The 26,027-nt window shown below is 43.7% G+C and overlaps 1 protein-coding gene and 1 long non-coding RNA gene across 2 annotated transcripts in view; both read left to right on the top strand.

The window, feature by feature from the left end:
• The window catches only part of LOC147888780 (putative serine protease EDA2), a 196,184-nt gene that overhangs the window by 33,075 nt on the left and 137,082 nt on the right, over positions 1 to 26,027 (top strand). The window contains exon 3 of the mRNA XM_087392365.1: positions 2,971 to 3,126. Within this exon, the coding sequence (XP_087248491.1) occupies positions 2,971 to 3,126 (156 nt within the window). The remainder of the gene's footprint in view (positions 1 to 2,970; positions 3,127 to 26,027) is intronic.
• Positions 23,998 to 24,767, top strand: LOC147888781 (uncharacterized). The gene is made up of 3 exons (XR_015542996.1): positions 23,998 to 24,122; positions 24,212 to 24,265; positions 24,530 to 24,767. It is a non-coding gene; the product is annotated as an uncharacterized LOC147888781 (long non-coding RNA).

Genomic DNA, 26,027 nt, shown 5'->3' with positions numbered 1-26,027 from the left:
ATAGCTATCATCCAGCTATTATTCGTGGGCGGTGTACCAACCGCATCTCCAGCTAACAAGTCGGTGACATAAATACACAATGGTCACCCTGGCATATCGCGAGTGGAGCTCGATATCTCAACAAGCTCTTGAATTCCTCATACGAGGTCTCCTCCTCCCTCCATTCCTTATGGGCTTTGAGCCTCCTCCTACATAACCTCACCTATGGGCTCATTGATGGACTACTACTGTCTGATTTCCTTAGCATTGCCACTCTCTTTATCCACACTCTCACCAAACAAGATCTCTCCTGCAAGCCTTCTCCTCTGGTGAAACTTCATTTCCTCTTCCCCCTTACATAGCTGAGGCCTTTCTGCCCATTGTGATCCTTTCATTCTTGATGGCAATCTACCCTTCTTCCCTCTATGCAAAGATCCACTATCTACTCCATCTTGCTCATCCTCTCCCATCCTCTCCCACCCCTATCTTCATCCATTTTCTTTATTAAAATATCTCACAAGTAGTTTTTTCCTTCCTCATCTCAGGTACCTAATGCCTAACTTCCCCCTCCTTGCATGGTTTCTCAATCACATAATTGCTGTTGGAAGGCTGAAAGGAAAGGAAAGAGTGGACATAAACTCAGAATACTTGCATTACTTGCTTGTAGAATGAAGAAAAGTGAGGTCCTTAAGTAGGCACCTCATACATGCTCACTGACATCACTGATGACCTCAAAGCTCCACAATCATCTCCTCAATCTACTCCTAGATTCTCTCAATCATCCTATGTGGCTCTCCACCACCTAACTGTGCTTGTGGGCACCTAACTGTGCCTTTAGCACTCACACATAGAAACATAAGGTGTGCCTGAGGCATACACCTTGAGATATCCCAACAAACCCCCCCTTAAGGAAATGCCTCAGGCTATGTCAAGGATACATCTAGTCTCATAGTTTCTCATGCCATCTCATGGTGGTCAAGGATAAATCTATGGCTAGGTTCTCATGCTAGCAAGGGTTCCCTTGGGTGTAAGGTAAACAAAAGGGATACAAAAAGACCTTCCAATGGTTATCTCCCCTGCATGTACATGCACACAATGTCTGCAGGAGGTACCATGGAACAAAACATACACATGGCCTACATCATAAGGTGACCAGAGGTGTTTACAAAACACACAAAACACAATAGTTTATTTTCATTCATTTTGGAGGACTATCCAGGCTGAGTACCTTGACATAAAAAGAGAGATCTGGAGCATACATAGAGATGTGTTTAAAATGCATAATCTTCAAAGGATGCCTCATCTTGTGGAGGCTCATTAACTGAAAGTAGATTTGCATTTTCTGTCTTTGCTTTGGCTCTGAAAAACTTCTCATTATGGTTGTTCTTGCCACAGTGCTTGCATGGATTAATTTTGAAGCAGTCCTTTGAAAGGTGATTTGTCTTTCCACAGTGATTGCAAGGGGTATACTTGCCCTTCTAGACTTTTACAGCATAAGCAGTGTCATTGCCTTTCTTGAGCTCCATATGCCTTTCTTCTTCTTGGAGAGCAGAGATAATACCTTCAAGATTAGGATTAGGAAGATTTTTCAAAGTGCTAACAATGTGATCATAATCTTCAGGCATACTCTTAAGTAACACTGCCATAGCATCATCTGGATAGGAGAGTTGATAGAAGCTAATTGAGTCATAAGACTCCACATATAGTTGACATGAGCTGCTAAAGTAGTACCACTAGCCATCTTCAATTCAAAGAAAGAGATTTTAAGTGATAGTTTAGAGATGTGAGAGCTAGCACCAAAAATCATGTCAAGCTTCTGCCAAGCTTCCGAAGGAGACTCCAAGCTCGGGGCGGTCACTCATCATATGTAACCCTGTCACGTGAGTTCAACAAAAGGATATTTTTTATTTCTAAAATTTATAGAAATAAATATACAGGCTGAAACTGAGTTTTGACGATTTCTCCCTCGTTACTGAACCAAATGACCTGAAAAATGGCTCAAAATATTCTTCTTGAGGTCGCCCATCCACTCCTAAGAGGGCTCAGGCAATGGCGGAGCAAGCAGGGAGTATTGAGCAACAGAAGAAATTCGCTGTTTGGAGAATGGCAGCCACCACAGACGTTTTTTCTTCAATTGCTTGCAGGTGGAAGTTCGCCCATACTAGAGGAGTTTCCAGCTCAAAGGGTTTGGGCAATGGTCGTTTGTAGGTGGAGAATCAAGCTCTCAAAGATTTTGGGAAGAAAGAGGAAAATGGAGAAGAAGAAGATGATGATGTGGCAGAAATGGGCTCAAAGGGGATCAAAGGGCTCTGATACCATGTTGGAAGGCTGAAAGGAAAGGAAAGAGTGGACACAAACTCAGAATACTTGCATTACTTGCTTGTAGAATGAAGAAGAGTGAGGTCCTTAAGTAGGCACCTCATACATGCTCACTGACATCACTGATGACCTCAGAGCTCCACAATCATCTCCTCAATCTGCTCCTAGATTCTCTCCATCATCCTATGTGGCTCTCCATCACCTAAATGTGCTTGTGGGCACCTAACTGTGCCTTTAGCACTCACACATAGAAACATAAGGTGTGCCTGAGGCATACACCTTGAGATATCCCAACAATTGCATGCTCGCATGGGTTTTCATACACATCACATTTACACACATGAACATGCATGAATGCCTATCTAAATGTTTGGATGTGTAGAAATGTGCATGCACACACAAGGGCACACGTGTGCAACATGCACACACTCGTATTTTTTATTTTTTCACACAACATTGCACATGGTTTTTGATAAAAATAATTTGTCAGCCCTCCCTCCCTTAATAATTGAATATATGTATAGGTTCATGCATGTAAAATTTCCATGCCCATGGATTGGGCACATGTATGCATGCTAACACCCATGAAATATAAACTAATTCATAAGCGTAGAGAGAAATGATTGACTTATCTCATTCATACTTTCTTTGTTCTTGCATCGTTCTTTGTAGGTTTTGGCAAGTGAAGTGAATGCTGCAATTGTAACGCTTGAGCATCGATACTATGGAGATAGTGTTCCCACCCCAGATTTGAAAATAGAGAACCTTAAATACCTTACCACAAAACAAGCACTTTTTGATCTAGCTACTTTTCAAAACTACTACCAGGTATGAGTTATGGTACTGCACAAACTATTTGAACACACACACACACATACACACACAAATGCTCATGTCTAGCACAACAATGTGGTGTGAAGGTTGTATGTCTCTACCAAGAGTGATAATTGATTGAGTGATTTATTGGTTTGTGAAGAATTTTGAGAGGTGATATGCAATCATGTGTGTAATCTTCCACAATATCATTAGATAATCATTACCTTGAGAGAACCCATAACATGTTTTGGATGGTAATCTTTTCACCCTTTGGATGAGGACCAGTTTTTCCTTGATTTTTTTTTGAATCACAGTGACACATAGCATGATGTTTCCAAGTGACATAACCAAAGCACTTACAAGTAATGCATTGCATTTTAGTAAGTATTTTGATGTCAAAATGCATATATGTGAGAGTAAGGATTATGATTGGCTCCAAGAGTTAGGGATGCACTCAATTGGCTAGATGTGTGGTTCACATATCATGTGAGCGCAAAGGATTAATAGCTTAATACTGTGGATTCTTTGTGATCTATAAGTTCTAGGTCGAGGTTGGCATGAATTCATGGTGGACGATGAAATGATTTGTGTACTTTGAGGTCTTATCAAATATAGAAACGTATTGTTCCATCATGGAACTTCAAATTTAAGATTGTCTAAATCTTAGTTGATGGCCCTAGAAGAGGATGTGCACAGTTTCCGAGCAAAAACCTACGAGCAAAAAAGTCAGAACGATAGTTTTTGACACCAACCACAAATATGGGAAGGCAAGGTAGGGATTTTAAAAATATTCCCAATTCTCTAAACCTAAGTACTTTTAAGGAAATGTGATCTCTACTGAACTCCTTCCTACATGATATGAATTAGGGAGAAGTTGTAACTCTCATATACATCTTGAAATTTTTAATTTTTCTCTTTTATAACTATATAAAAAGTATAATTTTAAGCCTACCATTTCATAGATTATTAAATTTTGAACATTTTTCCTTTTTATAGCTCCTTAATTTGAGCTAATGAGAAAAAGTTATGACCCCTTCTACGTAGCCTCTCCAAGGGTATTTCGTCGGCAGAATAGGGTTGGGGCAAGCTCTTCAAACCATATTCCTTTGGCAAAATACACTTAGAGGGTCTATTAAAAAGGTACTATTTATTTTTCTTAGGTCATCCCGAGGAACCGTAAAGAGGATATTTGCTCAAAATTTCATGATCCAAGCAATGGTGAAAGGAAAAGAAAGAATTTTTGAAAGTCATAATATAAGTCACCACTTGGACATTATATATGTATATTATATAAAGGTATATTTATATCTATATCTATTTATCAATGTTTCATATTTACTTACATATTCCTTGAAATAATTTGGAATTTTTTGCTCCCCAAAAATGACTTGAGCCTATATATTTTGACCCCTCCCACCTTTTGTCCGCTCGTCGCGCTCGAGGGTTTTTGCTCGGAAAATGGAAACCCCCAAAAGTGTTAGATATCAATGCTCCACTCTCATGTAACTACGCGGGAACTAGCTAACTCTACTTGTAAGCCCCCCATATGAGGAGAAGGCATTTGAGTAGCTCGGTTATCCAGTAGGTCCTGGTTTGGACACCAGATGGGGGCCATGTGTGGCCTGATGGCTGGATGGCTTCAGATAGAGTTGGCACACCGCCAACTAGGCTACATGCAAGTGCAGGAAGGCATCTCTTGACTGAACGCACTGTAGACGGAGCATTTCTTAGGCCAGCTCACTCTCGGGTTGCGGGGCCCGTTTGGAGCCTCAGATGACCCCAGATGGCTCTGGGCCGAACAGAGACTGTATGTTAGTTGCTCTATTTTGCGCACCGGTTCTATTGTATGATCGGTGGCCTATTTCAGGACCGACCCCCAGTCGACCGTTTTGGGTGGACTAGGTCGGTCACCCAATTGAGCCTAAGCGACTACAACTGGTGGCTATGTAAGAGCAAGCCCGTAAAGCCCATTTCATCACTGGCTACAGCAACCCCGATTCCTTAGCATCTAGCCTCCGTCTTCTACTGTTTCCAGCATGCCATCAAGCTTCTTTCACAAGAGTGCACGGTTGGGAGGTAGTGCCATCTATTGTATCAGTTCTACAGTAATCAAATTGATTCTCCATACTATCTTGTTTTCTCTCTTGCATACGAGATCCTATTATCTGTTGAGCACAGACGTTGTATTATTTTCTTACATGGTATCAGAGCCTAGACTCTAGCAAGAAGATTTGGTAGTGTGTTTTCTATTTGCGAGCAGATTGTGAGAGATAGCCCAGCCCGCAAGACTGCGAATCGCACCGTTCGGCGAAAGCAAAAAGTTGGACGGCTCTAACTATCCACTCTGGAAGCTCAAGATGAAGACCATCCTAAGTGCATACTAGCTTTGGGACACCGCTACGAGGTGGACGTGAGGCCGGTTGCGAGACCGGATCTAGCCAATGCAGGACAACAGATAGTACCAACTGGGGATGAGAATCTCACGTGGACAAGAAGAAATGCAGATGCACTATGTTCTATTGTCTGCAGTGTTAGTGATTGTGTCATGGCGTTAATTCAATATGTCACCATAGTGGAGGAGGCATGGACGGTATTGAAAAATTAGTACGAGACCATGAATCAGACGCGGATTCAAAATCTAGAGACTCAACTCATGAATGAGAAGTTGTCTGAGTCTAAAGCGGCAGAGAAGTGCATCACCAGGGTAAAGAATCTCCACGATCAGATGACTGCAATTGGCATCACCATCACCAACGAGAATCTAGCACGAAGGTGCATACGGATTCTCCCACCAAAGTACCATGGTCTTGTTATGGCACTGAATATGCAGAATGGAAATCTGCCCCTCAACTTTGAAGATTTCAAGGCGATGCTTCTGGAGGAGGAGATGAGTCAAAAGACGAGGACTAGAGAAGATTCGGCTTTCTGGACCGGATCAAAGAAAGGTAAGGGTAAGGACTCTGGTAACCCATCTTCTTCTGATGATAAAAAGAGAAACAAGAAGATCAAGTGCTTCTATTGCGACAAGGCAGGGCACAAGGAGAATGAGTGCCAAAAGAAGATTGTAGATGAGAAGAACGGAGTAAAGAACGAGTCCAGCAACAATGCGCAGGCAGTACCAGTAGAGCTATTCATTGCAATTGAGGAGATTTGCATGGAGGCAGTTCATGTACCTGTGGATGAACCGTGGATCATTGATAGTGGTGCATCACGCCACATGACCAGTTGGAAGGATTGGTATACCTCTCTACAACCGGTAGGGAATGACATCTTGGTAGCAGTCGGCGATGATGCAAACCGCCACCGGTAGCGCGAACTCCCCCAACGGTGCTTGGGAGGATTCAAGACAAAGAAGATGAAGAAGAGCCTGTAGAACTACAATGGCAACGACCATACCTGAAGTGGGTAAAGCAGCTTTTGGATGGCAGAGAACCTCTAGCCATTGAGGAGGAACCATCCAAACACCGCCGGTTCAAGAGATTAGAGGAGCAAAGAAGGGCGGAGGAACACTTGGTCAACTATGCTTTGATGACAGAAGTGATCCATGTTGATGAACCCAAGTGTCTTGAAGAGGCACAGGGCGATGATAGGTGGATGGAGGCTATGCAGTCGGAGTATGGCTCCATCATGAAGAACAACACTTGGGACCTTGTGGATCGACCACCAAAGCACAAGGTAATCGGAACCAAGTGGGTGTACAAGACCAAGTACAAATCTGACGGCACGTTAGATAAGTATAAGGCTTGGCTCATGGCAAAAGGATTTGCACAGGTACATGGTTTTGATTATCAAGATACTTTTGCTCCCACAGCTCGACTAACCACAATTCGCAGTGTTTTGGCTTTAGCTACACAGGGAAGTTGGCCCGTGTTTCAGATGGATGTGAAATCTGCCTTTCTGAATGGAGATCTCAAGGAGGAGGTATATGTGGAACAACCACCAGGTTTTGAGATCCCCAATTCAGAAGGTAAAGTCTGCAAATTGAAGAAGGCACTTTACGGGCTGAAAGAGGCCCCATGAGCTGGTACCAGCGAATTGATGCCTACTTTCTTCAAAACGGGTTTAGGACGAGCCCATCTGATGCAAATTTGTATATCTTCAGAGAAGGAGGTAGGTGTACGATTGTGGTCCTTTATGTGGATGACCTTGTCATAACAGGGAACCATGAAGAGAAGATCTCACAAACGAAGCATTTGCTAGGAAGAGAGTTGGAAATGACAGACCTCGGATTGATGCATTTTTGTTTGGGGATTGAAGTTTGGTAGGAGCCGAAACAGATCATCTCATACCTGAAGTATGCTGGAGAGATACTGAAGGCATTTGGCATGGCCAACTGGTACCCCTATGGAGGTTGATGTGAAGCTCTCAAATGAGGATTCATCACCACTGGTGGATGAAGCGAAGTTCAGAAGGCTTGTGGGTAGCTTGATCTACCTGTGCAACACACGGCCGAAAATCAGTTTTGCGACTGGTGTACTAAACAGGTTCAGAAGGAGCCCATTTGATGCAAATTTGTATATCTTCAGAGAAGGAGGCAAGTGTATGATCGTGGTCCTTTATGTGGATGACCTTGTCATAACAAGGAACCATGAAGAGAAGATTGTTAGATATAAATGCTCCACTCTCGTGTAACTACGCGGGAACCAGCTAACTCTACTTGTAACCCCCCCATATGAGAAGGCATTTGAGTAGCTCGATTATCCGGTAGGTCTTGGTTTGGACACCAGATCGGGGCCATGTGTGGCCTGATGGTTGGACGGCTTTAGATAGAGTTGGCACATCGCCAACTAGGCTACATGCAAGTGCGGGAAGGCATCCCTTGACTGACCGCACTGAGGGTAGATGGAGCATTGTTCGGGGCAGCCCACTCTTAGGTTGCGGGGCCCGTTTGGAGCCTTAGATGATCTCGGATGGCTGTGGGCCGAACGGACACCGTAGGTTAGTTGCTCTGTTTTGCACACCGATCCTATCGTATGATCGGTGGCCTATTTCGGGACCCACCCCCAATCGACCGTTTTGGGCAGACTGGGTCGATCACTGAATTGAGCCTAGCCGACTATGACTGGTGGCTATATAAGAGCAAGCCCGTGAAGCCCATTTCATCAGTGGCTACAGCAACCCTAATTCCTTAGCATGTAGCCTCCGTCTTCTAGTGTTTCCGGCATGCCATCAAAGCTTCTTTCACAGGAGCGCACGGCTGGGAGGCATCAGCGCCATCTATTGTATCAGCTCTACAGTAATCAAAATTTTGATTCTCCATACTATCTTGTTTTCTCTCTTGCGTACGAGATCCTGTTATCTGTTGAGCATCGGCGTTGTATTATTTTCTTACAAAGATCTCACAGACGAAGCATTTGCTAGGAAGAGAGTTTGAAATGATAGACCTCGGATTGATGCATTTCTGTTTGGGGATTGAAGTTTGGCAAGAGCCGAAATAGATCTTCATTTTCACAGTTGAAGTATGATCGAGAGAGACTGAAGGCATTTGGCATGGCTGAGTGCAAGATAGTTGGTACCTCTATGGAGGTTGATGCGAAGCTCTCAAACGAGGATTCATCACCACTGGTGGAGGAAGCGAAGTACATAAGGCTTGTGGGCAGCTTGATTTACCTGTGAAACACACGGCCGGACATCATTTTGCAACTGGTGTACTAAGCAATTTTCCAATAAGCCCCAAGAGAACCATTGGAGGACAGGGATGCGGGAGAGGGATGCGAGTGCTGAAATACATCAAAGGCACACTTGATGATGGCATCACCTATACCAAGGGCAACATCTTGACCGGATTATGTGACTCGGATTGGGCAGGAGACGTGGACAGCAGGAGATCAGTGACAGGGTACTATTTCTCACTTGGATTTAGACAGTTGTCATGGGTCAGCAGGAAGCAACCCACAGTTGCTCTTTCTTCTACTGAGGCCGATCAGTACAAATCTACATGCTTTGCTTCTTGCAAGGCAGTGTGGTTGAGGAGGATTTTGGGGGACATGGGTGCAGTGCAGAACAAACCTACACAGTTATCATGTGAACATCAAAGTTGCATGGTGATTGCAAAGAACCCGGTGTTCCACGCTCGCACAAAACACATTGAGATTCAATATCACTTTGTACGCGAGCTCATCATGGATGGAGAGCTCGCCTTGGTGTACTATCTGACTACAGAGAATGTTGTGGACATCTTCACAAACACTCTTGGAAGAGACTTGCTAGAGAGGCATCTTCATCGACTTGGCATTGGGCCAAAAAAGTAAGTTCACTTGCGGGTGGACATTGAGGGGGGGTGTTAGATATCAATGCTCCACTCTCATGTAACTACGCAGGAACCAACCAACTCTACTTGTAAGCCCCCCATATGAGGAGAAGCCATTTGAGTAGCTCGGTTATACATCCCTTTGTTTGCCCCTTCTCTCACCATCTCGCCTCCCTTTGTCTCGTGCCTTCACTCACCTCTCCCCATCTTGCCTACCTACTCCCTCCCCTTTCCAATGCCTTCATTCCCCTTTGTCTCGGGTTTTCTTTGCCTCTTCTCCCGTTCTCCTCACAATGGTGTTCCCCTCTCCCCTCTTGTTGTTGGCTCTCTCTCCCTGTCCTCAACTTTTGCCCCTCTGTCTCAACTCATCACCTCTTTCCCCCTCCCACCTGCCCCTACATCTTTCTCCCCATCTTGTTTGCTATGTCTCCCTCCCCCTCATATTGCTGCTTCCCTCCCCTCCCTATCATTTCGGCTCTCCTTGCTCGCCACTCTCCCACCTTGCAATTCTTGCTCGTAGAGCACCCATCTTCTTGCTCTCAAGATAGATTGGATGTTGCCATATCCATAACCTTTTTGTGCTCATCTAAATCATTGTAACGTCCTGGTTTGGACACCAGATGGGGGCCATGTGTGGCCTGATGGCGGGACGGCTTCAGATAGAGTTGGGAAACTGCCAACTAGGCTACATGCAAGTGCGGGAAGGCATCCCTTGATTGAATGCACTGAGGGTAGATGAAGCATTTCTCGGGGCAGCCCACTCTCGGGTTACAGGGCCCATTTGGAGCCTCAGATGATCTCGGATGGCTTTGGGCTGAATGGAGACTGTAGGTTAGTTGCTCTGTTTTACACACTGGTTCTATCGTATGGTCGGTGACCTATTTTGGGACACCGCTACGAGGTGGACGTGAGACCGGATCCAGCCAATGCAGCACAACAAATAGTACCAACTGGGGATGAGATTCTCGTGTGGACAAGAAGAAATGCAGATGCACTGTGTTCTATTGTCTACAGTATTAGTGATTTCATCATGGCGTTAATTCAACATGTCACCACAACGGAGGAGGCATGGATGGTCTTCAAAAATCAGTATGAGACCATGAATCAGATGCAGATTCAGAATCTAGAGACTCAACTTGTGAACGAGAAGTTGTTTGAGTCTGAAGCGGCAGAGAAGTTTATCACCAGGGTGAAGAATCTGCACGATCAGATGACTATGATTGGCATCACCATCACCAGCGAGAATCTAGCACCAAGGTGCATACGGATTCTCCCACCAAAGTACGACGGTCTTGTTACAGCACTAAATACGCAGAATATAAATCCGCCCCTCAAATTTGAGGATTTCAACACGATGCTTCTGGAGGAGGAGATGAGTCAAAAGACGAGGACTGGACAAGATTCAGCTTTCTGGACTGGATCAAAGAAAGGTAAGGGTAAGGACTCTAGTAACCCATCTTCTTCTGATGATAAAAAGAAAAAGAACAAGATCAAGTGCTTCTATTGCAACAAGGCAGGGCACAAGCAGAATGAGTGCCAAAAGAAGATTGCAGATGAGAAGAACGGAGTAAAGAAAGAGTCTAGCAACAGCACGCAAGTAGTACCAGTAGAGCTGTTCAACGCAATTGAGGAGATTTGTACGGAGCTAGTTCATGTACCTACGGATGAGGACCATGGATCATTGAGAGTGGTGCATCATGCCACATGACCAGCCGGAAGGATTGGTATACCTCTCTACAACCGGTAGGGAATGACATCCTAATAGCAGTCAGCAATGATGCAAAATGTCTAGGAAAAGGAAAAGGTACAATTGCTCTCAAGTCAGATGGAGTTGTAAAACAGTTGTCCGATGTTCTTTATGTGCCAGATATCAAGAGGAACTTGTTGTCTGTTTCTGTGATCACGGATCGGGACCTCAAAGTTCAATTCCATAAGAATGGTGCACAGATTCTGGATCTTCTAGGAAAGGTTGTTGATAAAGGTATACGGCACAACAACATTTACAAACTCTCAGCTTTCAATGCTCGAGCGAATGTGAAGAACACTAAGCTGTGGCATGAGAGGTTTGGTCATCTAAACCTTAGTTCTTTGAAGGAGATGCATAAAAGTGGGGTGATTGCAGACCTACCAAAAATTCCGGATTGACCCGATGTATGTGAAGCTTGCATGATGGGCAAGCAGCATCGGCAACCCTTTCCTAAAGAGGCCAGCAGGGCAAAGGCTCCTCTAGAGCTTGTTCACATGGACCTCTGCAAAAAGATGGAGACAGGAGCTTTGGGTGGTTCCTACTACTTCATGACGCTGATCGACGACTATAGTACAAGGATATGGATATACTTCCTAATGACAGAAGTGATCCGTGCTGATGAACCCAAGTGTCTTGAAGAGGCAAAGGGTGATGATAGGTGGATGGAGGCTATGCAGTCAGAGAATGGCTCCATAGAACAACACTTGGGACCTTATGGATCGACCACCACAAAACACAAGGTAATCAGAACCAAGTGGGTGTACAAGACCGAGTACAAGTCTGATGGCACATTGGATCAGTACAAGGCTCGGCTCGTGGCAAAAGGATTTGCACCGGTACATGGTTTTGATTATCAAGATACTTTTGCTCCCACAGCTCGACTAACCACAATTCGCAGTGTTTTGGCTTTAGCTGCCCAGGGAAGTTGGCCCGTGTTTCAGATGGATGTGAAATCTGCCTTTCTGAATGGAGATCTCAAAGAGGAGGTATACATGGAACAACCACCAGGTTTTGAGATTCCCGATTCAGAAGGTAAAGTCTGCAAACTGAAGAAGGCACTTTAGGGCTGAAACAAGCCCCACGAGCATGGTACCGGCAAATTGATGCCTACTTTCTACAAAACAGGTTCAGGAGGAGCCCATCTGATGCAAATTTGTATATCTTCAGAGAAGGAGGCAGGTGTATGATCGTGGTCCTTTATGTGGACGACCTTGTCGTAACAAGGAACCATGAAGAGAAGATCATGCAAGCGAAGCATTTGCTAGGAAGAGAGTTTGAAATGATAGACCTCGAACAGATGCATTTCTATTTGGGGATTGAAGTTTGGCAGGAGCCGAAATAGATCTTCATTTCATAGCTAAAGTATGCTGGAGAGATACTGAAGGCATTTGGCATGGCTGAGTACAAGACAGTTGGTACCCCTATGGAGGTTGACGTGAATCTCTCAAACGAGGATTCATCACCACTGGTGGATGAAGCGAAGTACAGAAGACTTGTGGGCAGCTTGATTTACCTGTGCAACACACAGCCGGACATCATTTTGCAACTGGTGTACTAAGCAAGTTTTCCAATAAGCCCCAAGAGAACCATTGGAGGGCAAGGATGCGGGTGCTGCAATACATCACTTGATTTTGGCATCACCTATACCAAGGGCAACATCTTGATCGGATTCTATGACTCGGATTGGTGGGCAAGAGATGTGGACAACAGGAGATCAGTGACAGGGTACTGTTTCTCACTTGGATCTAGAGAGTTGTCATGGTTCAACAAGAAGCAACCCATAGTTGCTCTTTCTTCTACCGAGGTCGAGTACAAATCTGCATGCTTTGATTCTTGCGAGGTAGTGTGGTTGAGGAGGATTTTGGGGGACATGGGTGCAGTGCAGAACAACCCTACGTAGTTATCATCTGATAATTAGAGTTGCATGGTGATTGCAAAGAACCAGTGTTCCACGCTCGGACAAAACACATTGAGATTCAATATCACTTTGTACGCGAGCTCATCATGGATGGAGAGGTCAACTTGGTGTACTATCCAACTACAGAGAATGCTCCGGACATCTTCACGAAGGCTCTCGGAAGAGACTTGCTGGAGAGGCATCTTCATCGACTTGGCATTGGGCCGAAAGAGTAAGTTCACTTGCGGGTGGATATTGAGGGGGGTGTTAGATATCAATGCTCTACTCTCGTATAACTATGCGGGAACCACCTAACTCTATTTGTAAGCCCCCCATATGAGGAGAAGGCATTTGAGTAGCTCGGTTATCCGGTAGTTCCTAGTTTAGACACCAGATGGGGGCCATGTGTGGCCTGATGGTTGGACGGCTTCAAATAGAGTTGGCACACCGCCAACTAGGCTACATGCAAGTGCGGGAAGGCATCCCTTGACTAACCGCACTGAGGGTAGACGGAGCATTTCCTGGGGTAGCCCACTCTTGGGTTGCGGGGCCCATTTGGAGCCTCAGATGATCCCAGATGGGAATGGAGACTGTCGATTAGTTGCTCTATTTTGCACACCGGTTCTATCGTATGGTCGGTGGCCTATTTTGGGATCGACCCCCAGTCGACCGTTTTGGGCGGACTAGGTCGATCACACAATTGAGCCTAACCGACTATGATTGGTGGCCTCGGGGGGGTCACTCATCATATGTAACCCTATCACGTGAGTTCAACAGAAGGATTTTTTTTATTTCTAAAATTTACATAAATAAATATACATAAGGGACTATTTAAAATAGTTTTGGAAAAATTTTACAGATTTGTATAGAAAAGGGGTACATTTTATTAATGAAATTTTTTACGGATAGGGACTTTAAATATAGGCCTTGAATGCACTGATATAGAGGGTTTATACATAGTGACCCCCCCGAGTTGGTGGCTATATAACAGCAAGCCTGTGAAGCCCATTTCATCACTAGCTACAACAACCCTGATTCCTTAGCATCCAACGTCCGTTCTACTGTTTGTAGCATGCCATCGAAGCTTCTTTCACAGAAGCGCCCAGTTGGGAGGTAGCACCATCTATTGTATTAGTTCTACAGTAATCAAATTTTTGATTCTCCATACTATCTTGTTTTCTCTCTTGCGTACGAGATCCTATTATCTATTGAGCACAGATGTTGTATTATTTTCTTACATGGTATCAAAGCCTAGACCCTAGCAAGAAGATTTGGTAGTGTGTTTTCTATTTGGGAGCAGATTGTGAGAGATAACCCAGCCCGCAAGACTGCGAATCCCACCGTTTGGTGAAAGCGAAAAGTTGGACAGCTCTAACTATCCACTCTGGAAGTTCAAGATGAAGACCATCCTAAGTGCATACTAGCTTTGGGACACTGCTACTAGGGTGGACGTGAGGCCGGTTACCGGATTCAGCCAATGCAAGACAACAGATAGTACCAACTGCGGACGAGATTCTCACGTGGACAAGAAGAAATGCAGATGTGTTGTGTTCTATTGTCTAGAGTGTTGGTGATTCTGTCATGGCATTAATTCAACATGTCACCACAGCGGAGGAGGCATGGATGGTATTGAAAAATTAGTACGAGACCATGAATCAGACGTGGATTCAGAATTTGGAGACTCAACTCGCGAACGAGAAGTTGTCTAAGTCTGAAGCGGCAGAGAAGTTCATCACTAGGGTGAAGAGTCTATGCAATCAGATGACTGCGATTGGCATCACCATCACCAGCGAGAATCTAGCACAAAGGTGCATATGGATTCTCCCACTAAAGTACGACGGTCTTGTTACGGCACTGAATACGCAAAATAGAAATCCACCCCTCAACGTTGAGGATTTCAACGTGATGCTTCTGGAGGAGGAGATGAGTCAAAAGACAAGGACTAGAGAAGATTCAGCTTTCTGGACCGGCGGATCAAAGAAAGGTTAGGGTAAGGACTCTTGTAACCCATATTTTTCTGATGATAAAAAGAGAAAGAAGAAGATCAAGTGCTTCTATTGCAACAAGGCAGGGCACAAGCAGAATGAGTGCTGAAAGAAGATTGCAGATGAGAAGAACGGAGTAAAGAAAGAGTCCAGCAACAGCGCGTAGGCAGTACCAGTAGAGCTATTCGTCGCAATTGAGGAGACTTGCATAGAGGCAGAGTATGTACCTGCAGATGAACCGTGGATCAGTGACAGTGGTGCATCGCACCACATGACCAGTCAGAAGAATTGGTATACCTCTCTACAGCCGGTAGGAAATGACATCCTGGTAGCAATCGGAAATGATGCAAAATGTCCAGCAAAAGGAAAAGGTACGATTGCTCTCAAGCCAGATGGAGTTGTAAAACAATTGTCCGATGTTCTTTATGTGCCAGATATCAAGAGGAACTTGTTGTCTGTTTCCGCGATCACGGATCGGGACCTCAAAGTTCAATTCGATAAGAATGGTGCACAAATTCTGGATCTTCAAGGGAAGGTCATTGGTAAAGGTACACGGCGCAACAACATTTACGAACGCGCTTTTAGTGCTCAAGTAGATGTGAAGAACACTAAGCTATGGCATGAGAGGTTTGGTCATCTAAATATTAGTTCTTTGAAGGAGATGCATAAAAGTGGAATGATTGTAGACCTACCAAAAATTTGAGATCTGCCCGATGTATGTGAAGCTTGCATGATGGGCAAACAGCATTGGCATCCCTTTCCTAAAGAGGTTAGCAGGGCAAAGGCTCCTCTAGAGCTCGTTCACACAGACCTCTGTGGAAAGATGGAGACGGAATCTTTGGGTGGTTCCTACTACTTCATGACGTTGGTTGACAACTACAGTAGAAGGATATGGATATACTTCCTAAAGACTAAAGACGAGGCTTTTAGTAGGTTCAAGGAATGGCATGTAATGGTTGAGAAAGAAACGAGGAGGAAGGTGAAGAAGTTGAGATCAGATAGAGGTGGAGAGTTCACATCAACTGAATTCGAAAGTTACTGTAAAACTCACAGAATCAAGAGGCAGAAACCCCCGCCACATACATTACAACAAAATGCAGTAGATGAACGCAAGATGCACGTCATCTGCGAAATGGGCCAGAGTATGATGAAAGGGAAAGATTTGCCAAAGACTTTCTGGGCTGAATCATGTAACACTGCAGTTTACATCCTGAATCATAGCTACACGAATGCTGTGAACGGGATGGCTCCACTGCAAGCCTTTTCTGGTAAGAAACCTTCAGATGCAATTTTCAGATTTTTTGGATGTGACTATTTTGTGCATGTCCCTGATGCTACTAGGACCAAGGGGGAACCGAAGAGCCGGAAGTGTATTTTCTTGGGCTACAGTGAAGAGGCAAAGGGTTACCATCTCTACAACCCTATTACCAAGAAGATAATTGTAAGTCGCGATGTGGTCTTCTCAGAATAGCCGCATCAATTGGAGGAGGATGCTTCCTTCCTAGACAACCAGGACCAAGATATCCATACAGTACCACCACCAGTAGCAGACCGAACTCCCCCAATGGTGCTTGGGAGGATTCAAGACAAAGAAGATAAAGAACAGCCTATAGAACCACAATGGCAATGGCCATTCCCGAAGTGGGTAAAGTAGCTTTTGGATGGTAGAGAACCTCCAGCCATTGAGGAGGAACCATCCAAACACCGCCGGTTCAAGAGATTAGAGGAGCAAAGAAGGGCGCAGGAACACTTGGTCAACTATGCTTTGATGACAGATTCAGTGATCCGTGCTGATGAACCCAAGTGTCTTGAAGAGGCACAGGGCGATGATAGGTGGATGGAGGCTATGCAGTTGGAGTATAGCTCCATAATGAAAAACAACACTTGGGACCTTGTGGATCGACCACCAAAATGCAAGGCAATCCGAACCAAGTGGGTGTACAAGACCAAGTACAAGTCCGACAGCACATTGGATCAGTACAAGGCTCGGCTCGTGGCAAAAGGATTTGCACAGGTACATGGTTTTGATTATCAAGATACTTTTGCTCCCATAGCTCGACTAACCACAATTCGTAGTGTTTTGGCTTTAACTGCCTAGGGAAGTTGGCCCGTGATTCAGATGGATGTGAAATTCGTTTTTCTAAATGGAGATCTCAAAGAGGAGGTATACATGGAACAACCACCAGGTTTTGAGATTCCCAGTTCAAAAGGTAAAGTCTGCAAATTGAAGAAGGCACTTTATGGGCTGAAAGAGGCCCCACGAGCATGGTACCGACAAATTGATGCCTACTTTCTACAAAACAGGTTCAGGAGGAGCCCATCTGATGCAAATTTGTATATCTTCAGAGAAGGACGCAGGTGTATGATCATGGCCTTTATGTGGATGACCTTGTCATAACAAGGAACCATGAAGAGAAGATCTCACAGACGAAGCATTTGCTAGGAAGAGAGTTTGAAATGATAGACCCTGATGCATTTCTATTTGGGGATTGAAGTTTGGAAGGAGTCCAAATAGATCTTCATTTCACAGCTGAAGTATGCTGGAGAGATACTGAAGGCATTTGGCATGGCTAAGTGCAAGAGAGTTGGTACCCCTATGGAGGTTGACGTGAAGCTGTCAAACACCACTGGTGGAGGAAGCAAAGTATAGAAGGCTTGTGGGCAACTTGATTTACCTGTGCAACACATGACCAGACATCATTTTGTGATTGGTGTACTAACCAGGTTTTCCAATAAGCCTCGGGAGAACCATTGGAGGGTAGGGATGTAGGTGCTACAATACATCAAAGGCACACTTGATTATGGCATCACCTGTACCAAGGCAACATCTTGACTAGATTCTATGACTCGGATTGGGCAAGAGACGTGGACAGCAGGAGATCAGTGATAGGGTACTGTCTCTCACTTGGATATGGAGAGTTGTCATGGGTCAGCAAGAAGCAACCCATAGTTGCTCTTTCTTCTACCGAGGCCGAGTACAAATCTGCATGCTTTGCTTCTTGCGAGGTAGTGTGGTTGAGGAGGATTTTGGGGGACATGGGTGCAGTGCAGAACAAGCCTACACAGTTATCATGTGACAATCAGAGTTGCATGGCAATTGCAAAGAACCTAGTGTTCCACGCTCGCACAAAACACATTGAGATTCAATATCACTTTGTACACGAGCTCATCATGGATGGAGAGGTCAACTTGGTGTACTATCCGACTACAGAGAATGCTACGGACATCTTCACGAAGGCTTTGGAAGAGACTTGCTGGAGAGGCATCTTCATCGACTTGGCATTGGACCGAAAAAGTAAGTTCACTTGGGGGATTACCAAAAAGCGAGCGAAGAAAAGCGAGCGAGGCCAAATAAGCGAGCGTGGACAAACAACAATGCAGATTGTTATGTGTTTAATAACAGCCACATCATATTCATTCAACACAGCCAATTACCATGCAATAATCACAATTTATGTTCAAAGAAAACTTACCCACTTGCCTGCATCTTGGCTACCATGTTTCTAGAAGTACATGTTCAAATAATGTTTCCATTTCTATGAAAAAGTAATGAGAAAATAAAACATTGAATGCTTTCAATACTGAGACTATATAGTGACATATTACATTAAATGCTCTTCATGTTGTCACAAGACACCTTTTTTCTAAAAGTTATTAACTCCATAGCACAAAAAACATATGTCATACAAAAAAAAATTTAACATAAAAATTGAGTAAAAATTTTGATGCTTCAAAATATCTTCTAGCCCTTGGAATGATTTTACAAAATGTTTTTTGTGCATTGCCAAAACATGGAAGCACACCTATGTATATCATCCACTTCCAAAAGAAATATAAAAAAAGTACATCTAGGCTGCCCACTACATGCTTGATGGGTTTCTTCCACCTTCAAAAAATACAACTTAGTGCAGCTTCATGCATGGAAGCACACCTACATATATTATCCGCTTCTGAAGGAAATGCAAAAAAAGGACATCCAAGCCATACACTATATACTTGATGGGTTTCTTCTACCACCTAGAGCTTGAAACAATTCAACTTTTGTCGTTGCAGCCTGCTGCATAAACTGATGCACCGTTTCAGCCAAGCCCAAGACACAAATAAACACAAAGTATATGTGCTTGCAAGGCATGTAGGGACTTTTTCTTGCTTCCCTTTCTATGAAATCAAGGAATGTGCAACGTGGGAACTCTGAAATCGAGACACTATATGTTGGCCCCTTGGACATTGATCCTGCTGTACGAACATGGAATACATGCACCTCATGTGGAATAATGATGTTCTCTCTCACCACCTCCCCATTTTCCGTAACTACCTTGCGTATCCTTTCCTTGAAATCTTTATTCAACTTACTTCTCCATGAAACAAGATTTCCATCACAACGAGAAGGGCGGACATGGCTAGGTGTATGGATCTGCTGCGCACAAGGAGGCCCCATCACACCAATAGAATCATCACTATCAAATACAAACCCTGCCCTTACAAGAGCACCCCTCTCATCTATAGTCATTGATGTCCCACTTGCAACCTTCCATACACCTAGAGAGACCCCAGGAACACCTTGAATGGATTTATCCACATTCCATGTATGGGTGACAAAAGTATTACAAAACCATACAAACTGCTCTGTCACTCCATGAGAATGTTGCCTTCTTCCCTTAAAACAAGGGGCTGGCACACCATAACTTGCAGTTCTACCAAGTGCATTGATTAGTGCCCCACATCATCTCCGACTCTCTGCCAAGTAGCCAAAGCATGTGACAACGCTATGTGGTTCAGTTCTCCTGATGGCCCAATTGGCTTCATGACAGCCGGGGGTAGCAAATGAGGCAGCGCGTTAACTTCTGAATTGCACTTAGCGGCAAACTAGTTTTCTGTAACGGAGGCTTCAGACCATTTGAGCACTCACATGGGAGGGAGACTCTTGGACTGCCTGGGGCAGCAAAAGAGGCAGCGCGTTAACGCGCTCGTTAACGCGCTGCCTCTTTTGCTGCCCCAGGCAGTCCAAGAGTCTCCCTCCCATGTGAGTGCTCAAATGGTCTGAAGCCTCCGTTACAGAAAACTAGTTTGCCGCTAAGTGCAATTCAGAAGGCTCAGCATACGCAATGTCACCTCCTGCCATAATGAAGAGATACGGCAGAATGGACTGCTGCATGAGTATTAGTAGAGAGTGGTGCCTTTGGCATGGGAAGCCACCAAAGGCATCCAAAGGTTTTTAGTATAATAGGGGAAAATGGGCAGAAATCAAGCAGATGGCGGTGAGACGTGGTAGAGATGGAAGTTGCAAAGACGGGTAGTGAAAAGATGGGTTGCAAGCGTGGAAGTTGCAGAGACGGGTAGCATGAATGGCAAAGACGGGGAAGTTGCAGAGACGAAAGGCGTGCTGGTAGCGAAATTTTGCGAGGTGGAGTAGAATGGCGTGCTCGAGACTGTAGATTGAGCGGAGGTTTTTGGGGGGAGGCTGTGATGGAACGGAGGCTGTAGATTGAGCGGAGGTAAAACGAGTCTTTGTAAGATCATGCCAGGTAAAGATCATTTCATTTGACGGTTGAAGGATTTCCGTAGCTGATTAACAACGCCAAGGAGCTGATTTCTGTAGCTGATCTGTGCCAATTGCTCCAATTGCTCCATAGCTCGCCAAGTCTCCCTTGCTTGTGCCATAGACATGGCAATGGATAGTCAGCATGCTCTACGTCATCGCTGTGGCTGTCATCTGGATCGTTGCTAGCTTCGTAGTTCAATCCATCGTTGAAAGTGGCGTCTCCCTTTTCCTCATCACCTACGTTTGTGATACACTCTTCGTTCTCTACATTCCCATTGTTGAAACCGCACGGTCGTTTCAGTCTTGCTCTTGGCGACTATCGTCTAGGCATCCTGAGGGCGATGTGCCGACGAGTAATTCAGGAGTGAAAGCATTTGAAACGGAAAATCGTCTTGAGGGTGGGGCTTGCAAAAGTGAAGGGACTGAAGCTTTGCTGGAGGTTGCAAAAGTGAAGGGCCTGAAGCTTTGCTGGAAGTTTTGGACGACAATCAACTCACCATACAAGCGATCATGGCTATGCATACAAGCGATCATGGCCTTGGCGATATTGAAAATACTAGCATTGGATATGAGAAACTAAAATACTAGCATTGGAGGAAGAAGCTTCGAAATTGCTTGGGCAAGCTTGATTGTATTCCCATTTCGGTTCCTAGCACAGTATACATTCAACATGTCCCTCAAATACACATCAGCGGCGAGATTTTGCACAGAACCTTAGAAGTAACAAACAAATCCTCCCGTCACAAACCTCTAATGATGATAGCCAACCTCTAATGCGGCTCGCACTGCGGCTGCCAAGAATTTTTGCTCTTGTGTTCAGGATGAAATGCGTAAGAGGATGCGCTTTCCTGTCATTCATGATATAAGTGGAAATTTGCTTCAGGCGTCCATGAGTCTTTGAAGTGAGTCTTTGAAGCGGACGACAAAAATCTTTGAAGCAAGTCTTTGAACGAGTCTTTGAAGGGAGTCTTTGAAGCGACAACAGAAATCCTTGGAAAGCCATTCAACATCTCTTGGACACTTTTTTTCCCCATGCCTCAACTCTGTTTCCATTCAACTCCGTTCCAGTCAACTTGGTCGCCGGAGGAATGTTTGAGTATGTCTTTCGACTTCTCATGTGCATCGTTTTTCCTCTCCATTGCTGGTTGTTGAGGCAGTGCCTGTGAATTCAACCAAATAGATGAGAGAAGCTGCTAATTCCCCCTCTGCTAAGCTCACCCACGCCTTCTTTGTCAAAGGCCTCGGCTTCTCCCCCACCCTCCCCTCCAGGGGAGGGACTCTTGGACAAAATCCATGCAAGGGAGGGACTCTTAGACTGCTGCCTGGGGTAGCAAAAGAGGCAGCGCGTTAACGCGCTGCCTCTTTTTCTACCCCAAGCAGTCCAAGTGCCCTCCCCCCCATGCGAGATATTCAAGCAATAATAGGGGTAGATGTAGTGAAACAATGACATGCAAAGTACTACCTACCCATTCTGCATAGTTGTTTCCATATCCACCTGACCTACCTTCCACTGCCGGTAGCGAGCATGGTAAAGAAGGTCAAATTCAAAGACAATCCCGCATATGCTCTAGGATTGCATGACGGACCAAAATAGGCAGCGCGTTAACGCGCTGTCTATTTTGGCCCCTCGGGTAGTCCAATAGCCCCTCCTTGCTTACAAATTGTTGCATTTAAGATCAAGTGCATGTACACTAGTGCATGTCTTTGTTTTGTGTCTAGAGTCTGAACCCCTCATGAAAAGACACCTTGAGAGGTCAAAAAGGACAATGCATTAATCAAGTGCATGTACACTAGTGCATGGCTTTGTTTTGTGTCTAGAGTATGAACCCCTCATGAAAAGACACCTTGAGAGGTCAAAAAGGACAGCGCATTAACGCGCTGTCCTTTTTGTCCTCTTTGGGTGTCTTTTCATGAGGGTAAGGGATAGGCATACAAGTGCATAGAAATGCATATATACCACTGCAATTCCATATATACAAGTGTATAGATAGGACTACAAGTTGATACACTATGTGCATTGCTTTGTCTTGATTCTTCAGTCTTAACCCCTTGTTTCTTCAGTCTTGACAATGCATGTAATCATGTACTTGTAGATATAATTTTAGGTATATCCTTCTTATGAAATTCTTTTTTATAATATGTATTTCTATCAATGCACTTGTCTATAAGTATTTGTGTATCTGTAACAATTTATATCAAGGACATGTAATATCTTCAAGAAATTTGTATTGCAATCTTAATGTCTTGGCATCAACAATTGAATTCCTTATTCTGTTAATTCTATTTCAATCAATTCAATGTGTGTGCATGAGAGATGAACCTTTTTCTTTTAGCACATAAGTGGATATATGTTCCCTAAACTGGAAATCAATTGCATTGGTAGATATATGAAAGGAAGAAAAGTTCAAGTGGCACATGCTACAAAGGCAACAAGAGGAACAAAAGAAGATCACAATGTTGAATCATCAATAGGTGGAATAGAAGAACCAAAAAGCGTGGTGGGTCTAGAGGTTGAAACATCATCAACTCAAAGAGATGAAGGTCCAAGAGTGGAGGAGGATGAGTTGGATGACAATGAAGTTCAGGTGGGAGGAGGAGGTGATGTGATTGGCAAATGTAGGATGCTTGATTCAGATCGGTGTCCTCGCATACCATTGTGTAGGTTGATACCCTATGCAAGAGTGAGAGGACTTCGTGATGATGTATCTTCACTCAAAAGTACATTCCAAGTGGAGGGCTATCTCCCAAAGAAAGGGTCTTTCATTGTATCTGTTTGCAAGAGTGATGGAGAGGAGATAGTTGTGACAGATGATATGAGGGAGAGTTGGTCTCCCACTTGGAGAGAGGTGGGATGAAGAGTTTGAGAAAGATGTGATGTCTAACACTGACTTTCATTTTATGTCACAAAAGATGCTATTTGTTTGGGAGGGCAATCATAGGACTACTGCATGGATGAGTGTTATCAAGGACATCTTTTTTACAAACAAGAAAAGACATGTACAAGTGGTATGCACAATAATTGACCCAAGGAAAATTAGTGAGATTTCTCTCTTGGCAATGCTACAATGAATGAATTCGTAAGTACATGTGCTCTTTGAAGCTTCTTGACATTTGTGTTTTGTGCTACTTTGCATTTATTGATTGGGTTGTACTTTGCTCTTTGTTTTGTAGTATGAATGAACATGCCATTATCAAACCCAGTCTGAGGGACATACTCATAAATGCACACAACATTTGTGAGTGTGACCCTTTGGTGTTTATGAGAACATTGTCTTCGAGTGAGATCAAATCAATAGAGAATTGGAGGGCTCAAGAGAGTAAAGGGAAGAAGCCATGGTTTCCATTGACAAGAGGTTATCTAGCAAGGCTTTCTTCCAGGTAGAATATCACACTCATATTGACTCTTATTTCTTTATCACTCCTTTTCTTTCTCTAATTGGAACTTATGGATGTAGGTGGAGTACAATACAGAGCTTAAAAAGGCAATTGACAAAATATCTACAAAGCTACCTTTAGATCAAAGGGGAGAGGTAGAAGGAAAGCAACGTACCATAATTCAAAAGAGAATTGCTGATAGGATGGGAAAGGTGTGAATTGAATTTTCTATACTTTGTTGCATTTATTTTGAAGTTAAGTGACTAACATGTCATCTTTGGATAGGTGTTGAATTGTATAGATCCTGGTCTTGGAGAGGCTTGGTTGGAAAAGTTGTTTGCCTTGTGCTTTGATGGTACAGACTCTTGCATGACATTGGAGAAGCTCCAACTCATTGCAAAGTCTGATTTGAGATTAGAAAAGAAAAATATATTCCTTTCTTTGTTAGAAGCCACTAAACCTATGCGAGACATGTACTTCATGCCTGTGGGCAACCTTGAGTACGAAGGGTGTGTTTCTACTACTAATACAAACCAACTTTCATGGTTTTTGTATGTTTCTTACCAATGGCATGACTCTTATTTTTTATTATAAAATTACATCAACTTTTACTGTTTAGGTGGATTAGTAGAGAAATATTTTTGGAGAAGGTGGAGACACAATCATTGAAAGTGCTTGAAGATTTGAGGGTGATCACAACAATGGGCACTCCTTTGGATACCCCTAAGGATTACACATTGCAGCAATACATGGAGGATATAAAATTGGAGGGGAGAAAACATATGTTTGTGGTGCTAAGATCAAAGGAAACAAAGATGGAGAATAAGGGTGGAAAAAAAGGAGATGGACTATCTGAGTTGGACATGGCTACCCATAGGGTGCTTTATAGGTATGATTTCAATTCAAATCCAATGTTTATTTTGTATTTCTCTATGTTTGTGCTATTGATTCATGTAATTACACAATCATTGATGGTTGTTCCACCTGATTTCTTGACCTTTTAATGGTTTGGGACATCCAAAATTTTTTTGTTTCTTGGTTGATAGATATCTCTCCCACTTAGCAACAGAGAAAAGGATCTTTGACATTCCAAATTTGTGCAAGAGTTGGGTGGAGATTGGTCATGCTGCATGCATGTATCCACCTGGAATGCATTGTCTCTCTCAATGGGAATTAGCACATTGCCCCTGGTGGATAGATTTCTCTAAAGGACAAGTACTGGTGCGGGAAAGAGACTTGTACAACACTTATGCTTCATAGAAAGCTAGTGAAGCAAGTAAGGACAAAGTGGAGGGAAGCTCAAGGAGAGATAAGAAAGAGAAAGAGAAAGAGAAACAAGAACATGCTACAAAAAAAGGTAAGGAAGATACACTATGATTGTTTATTGTTGTTTTCTTCAATTCGTTTTGACATTGCGTTAATAAGTTTATGATTGTTCTCTTTCTAGATGAGGGACCATCTAGTCCTATGCATCATGAAATCGATCACACAAAGAGTGCAAGTAAGGGTGTGGTGGTGTTTTACTTATGGAGTTGTTCTTTTATCACTAGTTTTGCTTGTAATTGATTTGCTTTTGCATATAGGTGGAGAATCAATCTCAAGACTTTTGAAGCAATATGTGTTCCATCAATCATAGTCACCTGACATTTCCTTGGCCCGTGGCATCACACCTTTGTTTGCTTGTACGGTTGGTGATTACATTGCCATGGGCAAAGACTTTGCTGACTCTAAAAGAAATGATAAGTATGCTATTTTGCATGAGTTTTTCATTATAGTGGCTAGTCGAGATCAAGACTACAAGAGGATGAGTAAGAAGGTGAAGTGGGCTTTAGATTTTATATTGCTCAATTTTCCATCTGGCTATCTAATTGATGAGAGAGGACCGACTCCTACTTGGAATGTCTTGCTCAAGGACCATGTGCGGCATGGGCTTGCAGTTGCATCAGTTTCTTTGTCTGATAGTGGTTTGTTGGCATGCATATGTCCTTTGGCAGGTAAGGCACAATACCACAAGTGACATTTCACATTTTTTGTTTCCATTCTACTAGTTTTAAATAAAAGTAATTGCTTGCAGGACAATGTATTGGTTGGATGGAATGGTTTGCATATGTCCAAGG

The sequence above is a fragment of the Dipteris shenzhenensis genome, chromosome 21 (genome assembly GCF_047967505.1).
Source record: "Dipteris shenzhenensis isolate YYH24624 ecotype China chromosome 21, Dip_SZ_1.0, whole genome shotgun sequence".
Taxonomy (NCBI): Eukaryota; Viridiplantae; Streptophyta; class Polypodiopsida; order Gleicheniales; family Dipteridaceae; genus Dipteris; species Dipteris shenzhenensis.
This window is presented reverse-complemented; position numbering and strand designations above follow the sequence as displayed.